The 19,183-nt window shown below is 45.7% G+C and overlaps 2 protein-coding genes across 6 annotated transcripts in view; one reads left to right on the top strand and one right to left on the bottom strand.

Moving 5' to 3' along the window:
- The window catches only part of LOC133341327 (serine/threonine-protein phosphatase 2A 56 kDa regulatory subunit alpha isoform-like), a 22,193-nt gene extending 14,224 nt beyond the window's left edge, over positions 1-7,969 (bottom strand). For 2 of the 3 annotated variants that reach the window (XM_061549863.1, XM_061549864.1), the window contains exons 1-2: positions 6,812-7,969; positions 2,246-2,442 (exon numbers count right to left, since the gene is read on the bottom strand). In XM_061549863.1, coding sequence (XP_061405847.1) covers positions 2,246-2,442; positions 6,812-6,962 — 348 coding nt within the window. In that variant the 5' untranslated portion in view covers positions 6,963-7,969. The remainder of the gene's footprint in view (positions 1-2,245; positions 2,443-6,811) is intronic. The other variant, XM_061549862.1, reaches the window with a different exon arrangement.
- On the top strand, positions 6,288-19,183 carry LOC133341328 (glyoxal reductase-like). 3 transcript variants are annotated; one of them, XM_061549866.1, is made up of 6 exons: positions 6,288-6,344; positions 11,002-11,115; positions 12,194-12,501; positions 14,369-14,516; positions 15,422-15,493; positions 16,364-19,183. In XM_061549866.1, exons 1-6 carry the CDS (start codon positions 6,303-6,305, stop codon positions 16,628-16,630), a joined length of 951 nt encoding a protein of 316 aa, XP_061405850.1. In that variant the 5' UTR covers positions 6,288-6,302; the 3' UTR covers positions 16,631-19,183. The 3 variants fall into 3 exon arrangements, with proteins under 3 accessions (XP_061405850.1, XP_061405849.1, XP_061405851.1); XM_061549865.1 differs by lacking the exon at positions 6,288-6,344 and adding an exon at positions 8,844-9,084 and having other exon boundaries at positions 16,364-19,182; XM_061549867.1 differs by lacking the exon at positions 6,288-6,344 and adding an exon at positions 9,171-9,241 and having other exon boundaries at positions 16,364-19,181.

Genomic DNA, 19,183 nt, shown 5'->3' with positions numbered 1-19,183 from the left:
GAATCGTACATAGGAACTCTTACATAACATGAATACTCAATGGTGCTTTTTCTGCATGGCAGCGTGACCTTGCAAAGATCGTACCAACTCGAATGCAAAGGCTCGCGGTCATAAACATAAAAAAAAAATTGATGCACGCAAACGCACACAATAATGTTATGTTATCCTCAGGGCTAATGTACTTACACCACATGTTATCTGGAATGTGGCAAGCTTCTGGGACACCTAAATGCACAGTGAACTGCGCTTGCACGCAATACTGAAACTTTCATTTAATAAATATGCAGTGTTCAGAGGCAAGAACGGAACTTGTAATTCAATCAAGGATCCAATTGCAACAACACGGTGTGGAGCAAAACCAGACGGTTCTAGTCTCCCAGAGTGTAGGGGTCATGGTTTAGCAAAAGATTTACTGGGAACAGCATGGTCAAAGCTATCGAAATCTTAATTAACTCCAGCGGACTCGCTTGTCTTGGGTGCTCCAACACAGGGCCGCCACACTTTACTCGCTATTGTGTGGCAGAGAATAAAACTCACACAGCAAGCACGACAACAACACTTTAGGACAACAGGCAGCTCAACGATGGACGCCACAATTTGGCTACAGGCTCTGCCGCAGTGCCAGAATTTTGAGCCTCTGCCAAGAGCAAACAGCAGCTCTAAATCTCTCGTTTCCCATTCAATGCCTGCCATTACATAAACAGCGACCACAGTGCCTTGTACAATGCAAAATCTAAAGTTACTGCTCGATTACGTTGCTGTAAGTTATTTGTGTTTTTTTTTACGGAATGTGTAATGTGACCCATTCCACCGAAAGCTTGCAATACGCCTTTCAAATTCTGACCCCTTCTTGACCTCCCTGGAGCTTTCAGAGCAAATCAATAATGAGCCTCTCATTGCATCGTGGGATGAACCATGGAGGACATCTGCCTCTGAAATATTTTATAACGCAAATTCACGCACTCATCACGACTTTACTTCCATTACAAGACCATGAATATTTTCTTTGTACAAGTTAATTTGTAATAAACACAACATAAATACTGTTTATAACCAAGGACGTCATGCCAACAGAATTGAAGCGTACATAGCTTTCAATTGGTGAACATCACTCACTGTGCAAAATATTTATTGTATTTTTATATTTACAAAGTGACCATGGGAACATCAAGTACTCTATTTTAATTCATTGGATGGCCACTGCCTGCATTTAAGAGCAGAAATGACTACACAAACTTGGTCAGACAAATGTTAGTACATTACTTTTTCACTAAAATCAAGTAGACGATATTTTCTGGTTATTTCTCCAAGGTATGATACTGTAACAACAGTACAGGAAAATCTCACACACATTTGACCTTAAAACAGTTTATTTTTTGAAGTCCGTTTCCAGAACACAGGAGTGATGTTTCAGCGATACGCAATTTGACACTGCTAAGATAGTTATTAGATTGGCTTGCGAGAGGTGAGAGTGCTGCACCAGTTGGAAGGTACTCTGGGGTGTGAATGAATCGACTGTGAGAACGATTTATTTAGCACATGTTTTTTGTGTATGCTTCTTGTGTGATAATGAAACATACTGGACTCAACATGCTCACACACAACACAAATGTTCACACATTGCCGCCTGCATCTAGCCATCCACTCCTTGAAAACGTCAGTCATACGGACGCCTAGATGGCGAATCATTTACATTCAAGTAACAGTGTTAGGATCGAGCGTCGGGCTCGAAATACAGTGTCAGGGGCGAGCGTTGGACGTGAGAGCCGCGGTGTGGGAAAAGTAAAGGAGCCAGCGGTTATGTGTTAAGGTAAAACTTAAATAAATGGAAAGTGACTCAGCATCTTTTATTACAATAACAAGGGCAGAAATTATTTAGAATTAGTTCAACAACGAGGGAGGGGGTGATCATTTCAGACCGAATCGCGCAACTCTATTTTTCCCATAAAGTCCATTATTTGTCGAGGATGGTTTTTCCCAAAACAGCATTTTCCAGGAATGTAACCCCCGTATTCGGCGAGGTCTTCCTGTGTATCCAACTTAAATGCATCAGGACATTTACATTCACCATGTTAATATCCACTCGGCTCTTGAGACGCATACAATTGAGCAAAACCATAAATACTCTTTCCAAAAATCACAGTTCTAATTGATTGCCAGATTCCTAGATTGGCCATACAATCAGTTCTGTGAATGCAAACATCCCAATGAAAGGGTGGCCAATGGTCACAGGATGGGTACTCACCATGCGGATGATATCCGGGTAGACGGACTCTGTGAGCACCCCACGCCCTGCCGTGATGTAGTCCACCAGCTCGTTAAGCGCAGCGCGCTTAATTTCCTTGCCCTTGAGGTCTGACACGGAGTCCAGGAAGTCGAAGATGACGCAGCACTGCTGCAGCTTCTTGCAGAATAGCTCCTCCTGCTCCGACGCGGGGGTGTCTGTGGACACGGGTCATGGATGCAGGCCATGAAATTGTGCGGCAGCACCAAACAATCCTCCGACCAAATTACTGCACCTTCCTCCGTGTAGGAACAGCAGACGCAGGCACCAATAAATGCCCAGTGTACATGACCTGAATAATGTTTTTTTATGTTGCTGCTAGAAATTTAAGATTTAAAATGTAGAAATTCGAGGAATTTGTATAAAGCCTATAATCCACCATGTGCCAACCTCGTATGCTCACGTCACATCACGATTCAACAACCAAAAATGTTTGTTTTCATTGCCTAGTATAAAATACGGTTTCCTTCAGAACAGCAGTTGCCTCCTTTTTTAACTCTCAGAAAAAGGTTCTAATGTATGCAACATTGCTTGAAAGGTCAAAAAACCGCAACACCACTGTAATAGCCTGTTTTTAAATATAATGTTTCCACTGGTTACGTCAGTTTCAAGACACCATTATTTCCGAATGCCTAAAGGCCTCTCCTAGATTAAAAATGTATGTATTTAGCAAACAAGCCATTGCTGTAGTGAGACCAAGTGTGTATGCTACCGTATTCATCTGAAGTTGACGACATTTAATGTTCATCAATTACAAATAAAAATGTCAAACCATTATTGAATACTGTACAAATATTAATGCATTAAAGATTAAGCCATTCCTTTGTATGGTTTAAATTCAAAAGACACGTGCACTACAAAAGTGAAAGCAAAAAAAATGTCCATACATTTTTTGTCATTGGGATTTTTAAAACACCCAGTTCATTTTCAATGCCAACCTCATGGTTTACTACAGTAAAGTGCCATGACATTTCCATCTCATGAGGGCAGATATGTTCTGATAGGTGCACAAAAATGTTAGGCCTACACAGCTTGGCTGTACACATTCGCCCATCCGATAACAGTTAATGTTTTAGGTAATGGCATAACGCTCGTAATACTGTCCAACGCAGAAGCATTTAGTGGCTTTCATTTACTGCAAGGGATCAAGTCTCTGCCATGCACTGGTACTGTACATGACAGGCTTATTTTAGCCTTCAAACACCAGCAATGCAGGTTGCTTTTAGCGTAGCCTATTTAAATGTGTAAAAGACAGACTGAATTTTTGCCAATAAAATGTACCCTTGAGTGGAATGTGCATCTTATGACCATCAATGTGGGCTTGAACACGAAAGACAATGAATCATTCGAACAAACCTGAGGCTTAAGTAACTGGGCTCTATCACACTGGTGCATTTTTCATACCATAGCTGCGGCGATGTAAACAATGGAGATGTTATGTTAGGCAGAATGCATTGTCCTTACAGTTTACTACAACTTCAATTACTACATACATCATCTGCAAACGTTTATAAAACGTGAGGCACTGTGAAATGAGCAATTACCCACTACACTATATATTAAACTTTGCACATTTAAATTAAATTCAAAATTGCCATTCATTGCAACACACATGTTTATGACAGTGGGTGGCATGAAGGTTAGTGCCTAAAATGGGTCCATTGGAAGGGTTTGGCATCAAAAAGAAAACGGGATTATTTACTTAATGTCAAATAAAAATAAACTGATGCCACTCCTACGCTGTTTAATGTGTTTATTTTAGCGATCAACCTAAACACAGCAGAGCAAGAGAATTCTTCGGTTAACCCCAGAGAGCAAACCTTTCACTCGAGTTCATTTTCGATGCATGGATTAGGGGACAGTAGCCCTGCAGTGCACAGTCATCAGTACCAAAACCGACAGGCCAAGGCAATATATGCGTTGCACCAACGGCAAAAAAGGTATCTGGATTACCAATGCCGATTGTATTAAATAATTGATAAGGGCAGGAAAATCCTCACGTTGGCCAGTGTAGCGCTTATAACTGGGCTTGGCCATTTTGAATAACCTACAAATAACTCCAGTGAACCTCCCTGGTTTGGATTCACACAGCAGGAACTAAACTAGCAATGTCATATTTTGCATGCTTCCCCGTTCCTCAGTGAGCTGGCCTGCTGCGTCAACGGCCTGCAGGACACAAACGAGCGTCCATGAGCTTGCCCTTGTGGGTGCTGCCAACAGTGCCCCATATACCAATACTCATTTGCTGTACTGTGGTTGTGCACTAATTGTGGCAATACAACACCGCTAATTGTGGCAATACAATTTGATATCCAAGTTTCTATCCAGTGCATTCTGCCCCACGGTCCTCGTGTGTTTTCTCCCATCTGTCTTGGTCCTTGCTATTCCAGGCACAGGATTGCATAACTTACCTCATGTCTAAAATGCTGTTCTGCCAATAACCACCTTTAAAGTTCAAAAATTCGGTATGCGCCCAAGCATACCTCACCGCTACCCCCTTAACCTGTGCTGCCCCTGTGCTTGCAATGAACAAGGCCTTTATTTGCACATCCTCCTAAGTGCTGGAAATTTCTGCACAAAGATTGTCCTGAATGCTCATGCTTACTCATCCAAAGGCAGAAGCTTACATGTAGTCAGTCGTGCACTGCCTACTGGTTCCATATTTCTTAATCCCTCAGAAACCCAACCAATCACAAAACCTCTCCACAACCAACACAACCCACTGGCATACAAAAAACACACACTAGACTCTCCTCTCTTGAAAGCTGCTATCTTCCACATTAAACCTAGCATTGTATGCAATGATCTCTCCCCTTAAAATGGCTGCCCATCCCCAGAGATATTTGAGGAAAAAAAATGTACCATTTTACATAAAAATGCCCATATGTCTCAGTGACCCTATTAAAATCGAGCCTGTACCCACATCTGCCTCCAGCATATACAACCCACTGAGTAAGCCACACGGCACATCTATTCCCTCTCCAGCTCCCACAACCCATCACCATTTAACTATCAACATCACTATCCATCCCCCACATCATTGCCCTCAATCGCAACTGCCCTTGTCAAGTACCCTGGCTCCAAGCCATTTATCCTCGCAAACTCCTCTACCAGGCACTTTCTCACCACCCCTCCACCTCGGTATATTCCACTGGGATGCCTCCAGGGCAGAAGCCACCATCTTTCCTAAATACACTCCCATTCCATCAGGGACAACAACACACCATGCTGGGCCGAGTTGCCCTACTATCCTGTAAGTGCGACATAACCCGCACCACAAAATAACTCTAATCCTAATCTTCTCATGAAAACCAAGCCTGAAAGACCACATAACCCAAGGTGCTCAACAGCCTCCATTAAAACCCACTCAGGACACCCAGTCAGAATGGCACTGTATTTCGAGCCCCCCTTGAGAGGTAGGCGAGGCAATAGTACAGCAATGGATATAATCCATCTGTGCAGGGCTTTGCGTTATCCTCTCCCACGTTGGTTATCTACAGGTACCCCAATATTTGCCACAAACAAAACATGTACAGTATTCGTGGAATTGATTAATCTTTTCAAAAGTAGGTCCCCTCCTGAGAAAACTCGAGAATCAACTCACCAGATGAACAAAATTTTGATTGTAAAAATTTCCCGTAAATGTAAACATTTTCATTCTCCCACGCGAAACCCCCCATGCGAACAGAATTAAAACGAAAAAAACCTAAATCAATCCAGATCGCTCCAACCTGAAACCCTTATTACTTGCAACTGCGTGGATCTGGATGGAGATAATCCATGGCTACCCAACCTCAATTCCAAACACCACACCAAAACCACACCGAAATACGAGACCCTTTTCCTGTAAAGCCCGAATTCCAATACAGTACTCGATTTTCTGGAGGATTCTACTTGGAATGTTTGGAACGCCCCTCATTGAGTCTCTCTCAAATTCTCAACCCCAATGACAGGTCTTCACGCCTCAAGCTCCCTCCAACCCATCCCAAAGCCTCCTCTGCTCAAACCTCCACACTCGATGCTTACGGTTCTGGCAGCCACAACTAGCGAACAAGCCGAGGTAATTGCCCATTGCCTACTTAAAAGTGTGATCGTCGGTGACAATCTCAGGATGCAAAGTTAACATTTAACATGTAAAAACATTACCGCGAATTCGTGGCTAAATGTTTCGACAGCCCGTCAAAAACGCACAGGACCGAATCCCAACACTCACCAACCAGTGGCATCAATGTGGTTGGCATGGACCCTGGGGGGCCTTGATGGAAAGAATAAAAATGTGGCTCCCCACCCACCCTTTGTCAAATCCAATGCCCCCCACCACCCCAAACATCTCCGTTAGGTAGGCCTGTGCCACCTGGGCCCCCCCCCCCCCCTTACCATGTCCATGGGTGCTCCCGGGGGAAGAGTCAATTGCAACCACCTTCCCATACACATGGACACGCACACACGCACGCGTACCACACTCGACCGTGCCCGGCGGCTTACGGGCCCCACTTTTTCTATGTCACCGACCAGCTCGCAACTCACCCGCTAGCGCTGGCAGCGGTGCAAGCTCGAGGTGAGCTCTCGTGCGAAACTGCGACGATCCCTGCGAGCGTCGAGCGCGGCCGGCCCTCCGCAGGGAGCGCCGGCTGAAGCCGTCCACCTTCTCCGCCGCTGTGGCCGTGGCCGACATCATCTTGCCACCCCCGAGCTCATACAGCGGTAAGCCGCTCTCCGTCGCTTTTGCCTTTTTCCCTGTGGTCGAACGCCTCGTTCGAAGGTGTTGTCGATGTTTGTCGGCGAGGAAAAACAAGAATGTGGATGGGCCCTCTTGTGGCTGGGCGGAAATGGCGAAAACAGCACCCGGGAAGTCGAGGAGGCAGAGTGGTGGTGGTGGGTGGGGGGGGAGCCACTGCAGTCAGAGATGGTGGAGGAACCCTCTCCTCCGCTTTACTTGTTGTGATATTTTATTTTGTAACACAAAAAAATGTTTTTATTTTTCACGATGTTTTTGTCTTCGCCGTTTTGTCCGCCACTCTAGTTTTATTTTGCGTAGAGCTGGTTTTAATCTTCGGGTTGTTTTTTTTTTTGAGAGATTCTTCGCGTAAAATGTTGTTTTTCTACGTGCACCGATTGCTTTGACAGAAGAAAAATCTATTTTTACCGGCACGTTTATAATTTACATTTATTGTACATATTTTACAAAACAGGCTAAATTACAGTGAAGCCACTAAATGTATTTTTTTTACATCCGCTATTCATAAAGACAAAAATTACGTACAATCGAAGCAAAATTACAAACACGTCAAAAAATCGGAATTAAGAACTTATTTATATCGAGTCGTTAACGTGAGGCAAAATTTTGCTTCCTATTTACTCACAAATTATTTCGGCTTCGCTGTTATAAATCCCTTCCGGCAAACATTGTCAGCGAATAGCGGCCATATTATGTTTAAAAATAATAAATAAAAATGTCTAAATATTACTTATAACGGCATGCGTTCGACGCGTTAGTAAATCGGATGAGAGAAACGTGGGAGATTGCTTTCGAACCGAATAGTAACGAAATAATGAACTATAAATTCTATTTACGGCCGCGGAACAGGAGAGAGGGGAAAATAATTTCGCGGGAAACCGCCCCTCGGCAAACCGCCGTCGTCTCGCGCTCGCTTCTCTCGACGTCTCGCGCGCGCCTCGCTTCCCCTTCCAGCCCCCCTCAACCCCTCCCCTCTCCAGCCCCCTCTCCCTCAACCCCCCACTCCGTCTTCCCCCTCAACCCCTCCCCTCTCACCCCCCCCTCTCCCTCAACCCCCCACTCCGTCTTCCCCCTCAACCCTCCCCTCTCCCCCCTCAACCCGCCCCCTCAATCCCCCCTCTACCCCCCCAACAAACCCCCTCCCTTTCCCCCCTCAATCCCCCCCTATCCCCCCTCAATCCCCATCCCTCTCACCCCCTCTCACCCCCTCCCTCTCCCCCTTTCAATCCCCTTCCCTCTCCCCCCTCAACCCCCCTCTCTCTCTCCCCCCTCTCCCTCTGCCCCCTCTCCCTCAACCCCCCCTCAAACCCCCTCTTACCTCCCCTCAACGCCCCCCCTCAATCCCTCCCCCCCACGCCCCCCCTCAATCCCTCCCCCCCACGCCCCCCCTCAATCCCTCTCCCCCTCAATCCCTCCCCCCCTCAATCCCTCCCCTCAATTCCCCCCTCAAACCCTTCCATCCCTCCCCCTCACAACCCCTACCCCACAAACCCCCATCAAACCCCCCTCCAGCTCCTCAACCCCCACCGCTATACCCCCCCCCCCAACTAAGCCCCCCCCCCCCAACCGCGGGCCTCCTCTCACCCTCCCCCTCGTCCCACACCCCCTTTTGGCGACCCCCCACCTCTCTTTTCTTAAAACGTTATTATTTTGAATCACGTGATGCGGCTGTGGCGTCGCGCATTGGTTACCGGCTGCCGGGTGGCGTCACATTGACGTCAATGCGCCGCAGACGTCACCTCCCCCGCCCCCCTGAGGAGCGGCGGGAGGAGGGGTTGGGATGAGGGGGAGGGGCGGGGCAGGACGAGGAGGGGTGGAGCTTCAATTTCGCAGCGCGGATCCGCGCGAAGCTGCTCGCTCCTGATTGGCCCTTGCCGGCATGAACGCGCCCCCCCCCACCGTCAACGAGGGCGGCCATTTTACTAAGGGGCGGGGGGGGGGGTGTGAGGGTTTAACAGGCGCCTCGGCTCTATGCAAAACCTATTGCGTGACGTCACCAGCAAGCGATCTCGCAGCGCGCGATCGTCGGAGCAGTCGGTCGGAAGTGTCCCTCCCCCCCCGAGTAAGATGGCCGCCCTCAATTGTTTGGCTCACGTTGGTGACGTCACGAACACGTGTGTTTGTATTAACATGTGGGAGAGGTGGTAGTGGTGGTGGTAGGGGGGTGTGTCTCGGCCCCTGTGCTGCTAAGATTGAGAGGCAGGCCGTGCGTGTTGCAGGTGAGATGTGGCTGTTAGCGTTTAATCGCCAGCCTCTTTAACCCTCGGCTCTGAACGCGTTATTTACTCACTTGTGCCTCTCTTAAGGCCCCTTTTGTGTTATACCCGAAGGCCGTGAGTGCTTGCGTTGTTTCACGTGAAGCAGTTCATGTTGTGTTTTTGGATTTGACGTAGATTTATCGATTTGAAGTTATTTGTAGGTTAGCTGAAGTAGCAATTTAGCCCCTTGTCGCTCGAAGCGCTTGATACGCTTATCGATTACCGTGTTTACAATTACTGTAAAGTTTGCTTCTAAGTTTGGGTTACGAACTGCGTTTGCTGGATGATTAATCAATGCAAGGTTGCATTGTACAGTACTTGAACTATCACAGAGTTTAAATGTCATACTGTGCATGCATTGAAGATTATGGGAGAATTGTAGAGGTTTTGAATAAAATTCAATTTTCTCTCATTTCTCCCCGATTTCGTGGGAAAAGTATAAATGAATCCCCTTGTATAAATTAATTGGGAGGGTTTATTTTTAAATATATTTGTCATTGAGTAAATTAAGAACTCAAACACATTTGTTAATAACACCGCTCTAATAGGGAAAACAATAGACGTTTCGGGAAAGACTTTTCTGGTATGAAGAGCCATTGCCTGAATGTGTGACGCAGTATGACACTTTGTTTACTTGAACGAATCGATAGTTAAGTGCATTCCAGGTATCGCCTCTAATGCACTCAATGACAAATTGCACAAATTTACTTCAGCTATTCGACCTGATGCAAAAGGTTGTTGGTAATGTTACAAAAATAACAAGTTTTAATAACGGCACACAAAACTTTGTACAAAAAAAATCCCTTCAAAGAATGTAGTTAAAGGACGACATGCTTTAAATTCGTTTCATGTTCCTCGTGTTGTTGGGTGTGTGTGTGTGTGTGCACACCCTGCCCCCCATTTGTTGGGTCACCTCCCTGACTCAACATTTTCTTGCCGAGCAAACGTGACTCAGCACTCGCTGCTGTGTTTTATACGTGCAGGTGTTGCAATGTTGTCAACACAATATATGCTCAACAACCTGTTTAAGGCATCTATTTTTTTAAAGACTCGCTGCGAGTTTTGTCTAACCTGCGTTTAAATAAATGGCACTACTGCCACGGGTGTGTGGAGTTTAAGTGCTATGCCCTCGATTTTTTTAATCTAGCCATCTCTATTTTATGATATAAAAACCCCACAAATATATTGAAGGAATTGACCAAAGATTGAAAATACAACCCTCTTCACTTTGTACTTTGCGAATGTAAGCATATATGATACACCGTACATGACTACGGATATGAGTATAACGTATTAACAAGAACAAAATGAGTTTCAGAAGTACACAGGCGAAAGGAATTTAAAACATCTGCGTAGATAAATTAGACGTTTTACCTGTATAACCTGATAAGGCCCTATCAGGTGGAGTGGTAAGCAGAGTGGTTCGCACACCAAGTTGTAAACCCAGTGACCAATGTTCGAATCCAAGCCACAGCCAACATCAGTGGCGAGTCGTATCTAAACAGATAATGTCCCTCCCAACTCTTCACTAATCCGTCTTGACCGGCGTGGTGAAGTATGGTAAAAACATCCCCCAAGATCGACACGTCATGGGGGAGGCCTTAATTCATCGTAACAACAATCCTCTTTCAAATGAGACCGATATTTAAATAAGTACAGTGTGAACTCATTACAGTAGCCTTGTTCGTAACATCTCGGATGTAAATTTTCTTTAATTTCAGAACGTTACGCGGTGCAGAAAGGCAATCAAAGAAGGGGCCATGGCTTGCACTGCGCAGAGCGTGAAACTCAACAGCGGCACTGCTATGCCACTCCTGGGACTCGGCACGTTTAAGGTAATAAGTAATATTAAAACAAACTTTTTTTAAAACACGCTTTAATGAAATGTACCGTACTCGTAATGGAAGAACTCCACGACTCCCCATAACGTAAGGGGCCATGGTAATTTACAGCCAACGTCAGTATTAACGTGGACAATTACAGCCAAGCCGAAACATAACATATAAAAAATAATGTTTTAAAATGTTTCTTATTGTTTATGATAGAATATAGTATTGTCATCAGTATGACATAAGTATACCAAGTTTGCAGTCGATACCACATTGGGAAGTGGGTAAAAATTGAGTTACAAGATTTGAGGCTACAACAACAGACAGAGTGAGTTAAACAAAAGCGTGTAAAAATTACCTCCTTCAATTACAAGCACCATCACCCCGACGCTAGTAAAATGTCGACACAACTCTGGCGAAAAAAAATCTCGCGCATTTTGGCCCCGCTCCACAATTGCCACACGAGTGTTTCCTTTGAGTCGTGGTTTTGTTCCTTTTAAGTACATAGTCCCGCAGCGCTGCAGCCACCTATGACAATCTGGTGTGTGGTGGTGGTCACGCGAAGAGGCACGGTTAATTTGGTTCTTAGATATCCAGGGATTTCCAGAAAATTGGGACAAGTAATGTTAGCGAGCACCTATTAAGGCCAGCATGGCACTTAATAAGGAAGTGATGTGGCTAGCACCATACCAGACAGCCATTGTTACCCCAGTGCTGATGTTTACACACAGCATCAGGTACTCATTTTACGTCAAACTACGAGGCCTGATCATGTCACTTCCCTCTTATGTAAGCCAAGACTTGGAATCAAACCAAAGTGTGTCACACTTTACGAAATATATGCTCCATTTCTTTGGGCCACAGTTGAATTTATAACCACCTAACGTGACAAAAATGTAATGGTACTTACTTATTTACATGGAAACATAAACGTTATTTTACTGCAGGTATTTAAATATTAATTCCCCTCCCCAAATAATTAGAGGCATAAAAAGTTGAATGAGGTCATTGCTAGACGCGTAACAATGATACACTCTTCTTGCACGACCGACGTAACCCGCGTCCTTAACCGCGCGACTCGCAGATGCATGGTTACGAGGTGGTGTACGGCGCGCTAGCGGCGGCGCTGGAGCACGGCTACCGTGCCGTTGACACGGCTGCCGTCTACAACAACGAGGCAGACGTGGCGCGCGCGCTGCGCGAACTGCTACCCCGCCACGGCCTGACCCGCGCCGACGTCTTCATCACGAGCAAGCTGGCGCCGCGCGACCAGGGCCCCGGGGCGGCGGCCGCAGCGCTGCAGTCGCTTGAGAACCTGGACCCTGGCGGATATCTGGACCTGTACCTCGTGCATTGGCCCGGCACCCAGGGACTGCCTGGTGAGGATCCGCGGTGTGTCCTGCTGCTGTTGACAATGGCACTCTTTGTTCTTGGTGGTAAAATTGCTCAGTAGGGGTGAAAGGGGTTCGTCTTGGTTCCAAGAAATGTTAGAATTCAGGGTTGCTATTGGAATATATATTTTTTTATTATCATGGTGAATGATAGCACCTCCAGTGGCTTCAGAGGTCATGTGAACCTAGTTCATGTGAATACATTGCTTGCCACTTCAGTCGCTCTCTCTCGTTCTTGCTTTGTTGCTACCGTGGATAAATAAGCAGGTACTTGAAAAGCATCACCAATACCCAGTGATTCTGGGTTCACGTGACTCATTCAGCGACGATGCAAAAAGCCTTCAGGCTGTCACTTAACCTCTTTATTAGAAGTGCAAACGTAAATCCCAGAATTCATTAAATTACTAGCTATGACCAAGTCAGTTGTTATGAGTATTACCATCAGTATCACCTCTGTTAGTACAACTGCAATAGCATCGAATGGTATTGCAATTCGTACATTTTCAATTTGGATCCCTAGAGTCTAAATGCGACCGTATATATCATGATGCTGTGCAGAAACAGTGGGCATAATTATTGTATAGAAAGAGGCAGTCTGTCATCGGCAGTGGGGAAAGAGAAAGGCCCTTGAGCTTGGACATTAACAAGAGCAGGGGGTCAACAGCATGGATGGATGTGGGAAAGGAGTTTCAAGCCTGTGGGGACAGCTAATGATCATTTCAATTATGGTATTCTCAACATCCACAATCTGACGGTAGTACGGTACGTGTACGTTTTAAATGCGACAGCCTGAAGTGTTTTTTGCATTCGTAATTCTGTACGGCACATACGCTGCATGCTACATTGCACAAATGAGCGGATTGTGTATCATGCAATTCTTTGGTGTGTTTTGAAATGCTAACAAATAATTAATCTGCCCTCCTAGCGCCTAACACTCCATCCAGACGTTTGTTGTGAGAGCTGTCGGTGATTGTTATATTTAATCTTTTGTGTTTGCATAGCCACAGGACACCACGTACAGCAGGCCCAACCTTACCGTGACCCAGAATTCCCCTTGACACCACACAATGCAAGAGATACCACGCATGGTTTAAGTAGGCATGTGGCGATGCAACCATTCATTAATTAAAATATGATGAAGGTTCCCAATACAAACATTGACTCGCAATATGCAAATGGTGTGCTGTTATGTTTCGGCTAATGGAGACAACAAAAATCTACAAAATGAGATGAAAAAATACAATACAACGGACATGGTAAAATGGAGACAAAAAATACATGGTTGTTGAATCTTGGACCTGAATCAATTCATCAAATGGCGGGGGTTGGGGAAGGATCGTTACACCACATGTAAATATGTATGTTGAACTTCTTTCGCATTGTATGTAGCCCACCAGTGATAATCTGAGGTACTTGGGAAGGACAACAAACTAAACAAGCAACTAAAACTACATGGTCTGCTTCTCCAGCTGAAAATCTAATCCATTTTAGTCGATTAACCTACAAGCCTTCCAGACCAGTCTTTTACTGCAACATTCGTTTAAGCAGCCAAACTCTGAACTGGTTTCAACTCTCTTGAGTCTTATGGTTTGGCTCTTGCCAGTCCGGTTTTGGGATTGTGCCCATGAGCTTCATGGAAGATCGAAGCCAGGGATCTTCTTCTTCGTCAGATCCTTCATGAGATGTTTGCGTGCATAAATTGATTTTAATCCACTGATTGATGCATCATCGCATTTATAATAACTTTTTCTATCGAGCTGGTATCCTTTCCAGTTCGTTTAGCATAAAGACGAATTATGCACCGAGCACATCACCACGTCTTTCCTCCGCACCGACTGGTTATAACAGAGTCTTGGGTTTGGCGGCAGGAACCAGGAGTTGCGGCGGGAGAGCTGGCGCCTGCTGGAGAAACTGCATGGCGAGGGGAAACTCCGTGCCATCGGCGTGAGCAACTACACGGTGCGGCATCTCGAGGAGCTGCTGGCAACGTGCTCCATCAAACCCAGCGTGCTGCAGGCAAGCAACCAGCCTGGCCCGATGAAATAACATTTTACAACTTCAATATTGCTGTTTTTTGCCAGCCGCTTGACGTTTTGGGTCACTGTTCAGCGGCCGTGATTTGGAAGAGGGGGAGGCAGGATGGAAAAAAAGCAAGCACCAGCCAAGCTTGGCCCTCGGGGCGAGGAGCCCACAAGGGGGTGTGATGATTCACCCCTGCCGGCGATTGTCATGGGTTCACATGGTTATCCCTGCAGACATTACATTCACCACCCCAATGTTAAAACATACATGTTGCTTCTTGGATTGAATCGTGCTTCCACACCATGACGATTCATCGGATCATTAGGGGGTGTGAATTGTTACATCTCTACTCTCCACGCACCCACAGACTCACTGACTAGACGGTCAGCCTGGTGACCTCACAACGAGACAGTTGCACTTGTGGGCAAGAAAGGGTGGTTACAGCAGCAAGTACTATCAACCACAGTTGTATCATTTATACTGCCCAGTGCTGTGGCCATCTACTGGTCAGGTGACCAGTAGTTTTCTGACCTGTCTGTGCAGACCTTTTGAGTTATCTCCTCTGCATAGCTTTTCTCCTGCTATTCTGACTTCCTCCTTCATGCAAAACCGTAATGGAGGAACTGGTCCAACACCCCAGTGCAGGGCCCTCTTATATAGTCTTGAGACTAAATAAGGTAGTGTTGCAGAAACGTGGTCTGTTGGTAAAATATACAAGTTAGCTCCATCATAATTGCCACAAGTGATTTTTTCTTCCACATGCAAGGCACTCGTTAAGGAATTGGCCAAACATCTCTTTACAGGACCCTCTGGAAAAAAAAAAGTATCTACTCAATATGCCCCAAGGGCATTATCGTCGTGGTGTCTGGTTACTAATGTGCAGACCGTCCGGCTCGCAGGTGGAGTATCACCCACACCTGGTGCAGAAGGAACTCCTTGAATACTGTCAAGCACATGGCATCCACATGCAGGTACGAGAGAACTTCGTCTCAAAATGTTTCCGCCTTCTAAACCATCAGTGGAGGCCAAAATAGCCATTTATTTTTACCAGCGCCCAAACCCCTGCAAACTTACCACCGAATCGGCAACATCCTGTCAGCTGCTGTGTGTTTGTGGGAAACCTACCCCTACGCTACTGACCCACGCAACCCGTGAAAAAAAAATGCGTGGGAAGAGGCTAATGTGGGCGACTTGGAAAAAGCCCCAATGACGCACGTTTTGTGGAGCTTGTGTAGCAGCGCGGTGCTTTGCACTGCCCACGAATAGCACTGTATACACGATGTTCCTTCCCATCCGTGCATCCAGGGGGAAAATGGTATGACCACATGAATAAATAAGGCAGTGCTGAATTCCTCGCCATGTGAAAGGTGCGACTTCTAAATTGGGGGCCACCACACATTCTGTTTAAACCTAATGCTGATAGTGTACACAGTCCTGTATCAATCCACTGCTGAATCATGGGGAATGTTCGATCTTACTTTTTACCATGCTGGCCAGTGTGGGTTGATTAAGAAGGAGGTGAGGTCCAGAACTGTTTTGATAACTTGCCATTGATCACATGCTTCATAGCTCAGTGTCCTCACCACTGCACCACCAATAATTTACAACCCTTCTGCCAATCCACTGCTGGATTTACTTAAATTTAAATCCAGTTACATTTTTCCTGCTGCCTACTTTGGAAAAGCGATATGACTCGGACCAGACCCAAGTGGCAGTGTCTCGCACGTAGCCGCGACGTGTCTGTTTGTGCCGCAAGATAATTTCCTGAAACACGGCACGAACCCACGAAAACTCGCCATGAACTGATGACGCAAACGGAAGTGCTCATGTCCACCGCACAGGCATACTCCTCACTGGGCATGGGCCACCTGCTCGGGGAGGTGACGGTACAGGAGGTGGCCTCCCGGCTTGGGCGTACACCGGCGCAGGTGCTGCTGCGCTGGGCGCTGGAGCGCGGCGTGGGCGTCATCCCCAAGTCGACGGGCGTGGAGCGCGTCGCCTCCAATGCCGCTGTCTTTGACTTCAAGCTCACGCAGGAGGATATGGAGAAATTGGACGGAATGGACAAGCAGCTGCACTACTGCTGGAACCCGAACACCATCGCGTGACCGGTGCGACAAAGCATGACCTTTTCCATTCGTGTTTAACCAGGTGGGCCAAGTCCACTATTGGGAAGTATCGTTAAGATATAAAGTACTGTGCATAAACATAAATGGTTCATCAGCTGTTTGTGTTGGACTCTTACCCCTTTTCCAAATGGGACATCTGAACAGTGCGAGTATTGGGTCCTTAATGTGGGTGGTTTATACCACTGGATATTTGCAAAACAGAGCCAGAACTAAACCATGCAACTCTGGGCTCAAGACATCTGAATGTGGTTCAGGATGGGCATGGTCAATCATTTTTGTGACGCCAGAGGCATGCTTCAGGAACAGCAGTGGAAATGCATCATGGCGTCTCATGAGCCCCGCGCCAGGCTAGCTCGGGACAGCCCCAGCACGGTTCAATTATATAGTGGAAAAAAGGTATCCATTTTTGTAAATGTGCCAGGGAGTTACTATTTGAAGAAATATATTGATTATTTTCATGCCTGCAGTGATGCTTTTCAAAAGAAAAGTTATAGCTCTTTGTCAATGCACTACTGGATAAAAGGTCTCCCATGCAAAGTCTGTCATTGGGTAATTTTTTTACCCGACTTCACCAGGCTGGTAATGTTGAATTGGTTAAGAATGAGACCTAGGACCAATTTAGATATTACCATTTATTAGCCTTGGCTTGGAAGCAATCTTGAGTTGCCAAGTTAAAAGTGCAGTGCACTAACCACATCCCATATTATTTTATCCATTAAAAAAACATGTTTAAAATGTCCTTGTATTGCTGTGACTAGATAATTGTGGTTTCGAGCATTTGGCTGCTATAATTTCACGTGATAAGCCACCTAATTGAGCTATCATGTGGGCAGGTCACTTCTGAAAAAGAGCTACATAGCTCAGTGGGCCTTACCTAGTAAAAAAAAAGGTGATAGTTTTTAATTGTACAGTTAGGTGGTAGTTTGTGTTCATGCAGGGGCTGAAATTTTTCTCTGCACTGCAATGTAGCGCTGTGTTTTTGACATTCAGGGGAGTTCTTGGTAAAACCTCGGAACCGAGATGTCGTGCGCTATATTTGCCAAACGATTTTCATCCGTCTGCAAAATTCGACACGGTGATGCAAGATTTTTAAATTAACTCGAGGGGAAAAATATAAGTAAAGCCTTAACTCTAAAGCCGTGCAGATGTCGCCCATCCCAGTGATGCATTTCATTTTTGTTCCCAATGGCTTTCAAATTTCTCGAAGTTAACCTGTCAAAATTTAAATCAAATTTTTCCCTCCCCTTCAGAAATTCCAACCATGGCAGTGAAATCCCCGCATCGAATTGCGTTTTGAAGTCATAGGTGCAACAGCGCACGCGGGTGTTGGCTTAGCGCTGCAGCATACGCACTTCCATTGCTCTCGGCTCCTATTGTGTGCCAATTTTAGGAAAATAAAAAATTAAAATCTACACTGTGCAATTTTTCCATTCTCGTTTTTGCTAAACTCAGGTCTTGCAGGGCGGTGGCATAGCAGAGTGGTAATGTGCTTGATGCTGAGGATCGTTGTTCGAACCCTGTAATCGCCCTGATAATACCGTGGGTGTATTAACCAAAGATATGTGCTGTCTGCTTCAGTGGACGTTAAAGATTCCTTGACAATAAAAAAAACGAGTGGATCATGTGTGCTGGCATTACGATCCAAATTTGCCATACTTGTAAAAAAATAACCCATAAACGACTTAATTGGTAACGCCAAATGTCTGACTATACCGTCTGAAACGTGGTGCCTTAGGAATTGCCTTTGTGCTGAAATAATGGTGTGAACAGCAAGTGTACTCATGATTAATAAACCTTTCCGGTCCATGCGAAGTACATCAATGGTTGAAATTTGAAATTAATTCCGAGCAGAATCCCGAGAGCTTGTGACAAAAGAAACCCTCCGATTAGTTTGCGATGAAGTTGATGGCAAACTGAAACACTTGAACTTCCTGCGGTTTGGCAGAAAGGACCAGGGCCTCGACAATGAAAACTGCCCATGCTTCTGGGTGGCATGGCCGAAGGGGTTAATCCTTTCACAAGTGCTGTCAGCATGATTTGCACAGCACCTTTTCAGGATCGTGATATTACTGTAATTATTATATATGGATGTTAACAACTTTTACAGTGTGACTCTAAATGGCAACAAATACCTAAACCGCACCACCGCTTTGAAGCACACCATGTGACCACCTTAATTTCAGCCAGGATGTAAGTTAGCATAGTGCTGCCCGGGCCGAGACTCGAGCACAATTAAAATTTCACACTAATTTCCTTCTTGCTAGGACGTTTTGCAGTTGTTACTGAAAAATGTGCAAAAATCAAATTAACGCTCTCCGGTTGCCTCGCGCTATATCGGTTGGCTGCCACAAACAATGGATGGTGCAATGTGATGAACATTAGCGTGTTGTGGTGATATTGACTTGAAGCCTGACACAGGAAATTAAGGACAAATTTAGAGTTGTGGATGCCCCTGCCTCCACGCACCCCCTTCAATACCATGCCTCTCACGTCGACACAGCATTGAACAAGCCAAGTGGAATTACAAATAAA

This window comes from Lethenteron reissneri, chromosome 11, assembly GCF_015708825.2.
Source record: "Lethenteron reissneri isolate LAM-NWPU_2019-01 chromosome 11, ASM1570882v1, whole genome shotgun sequence".
Taxonomy (NCBI): Eukaryota; Metazoa; Chordata; class Hyperoartia; order Petromyzontiformes; family Petromyzontidae; genus Lethenteron; species Lethenteron reissneri.
This window is presented reverse-complemented; position numbering and strand designations above follow the sequence as displayed.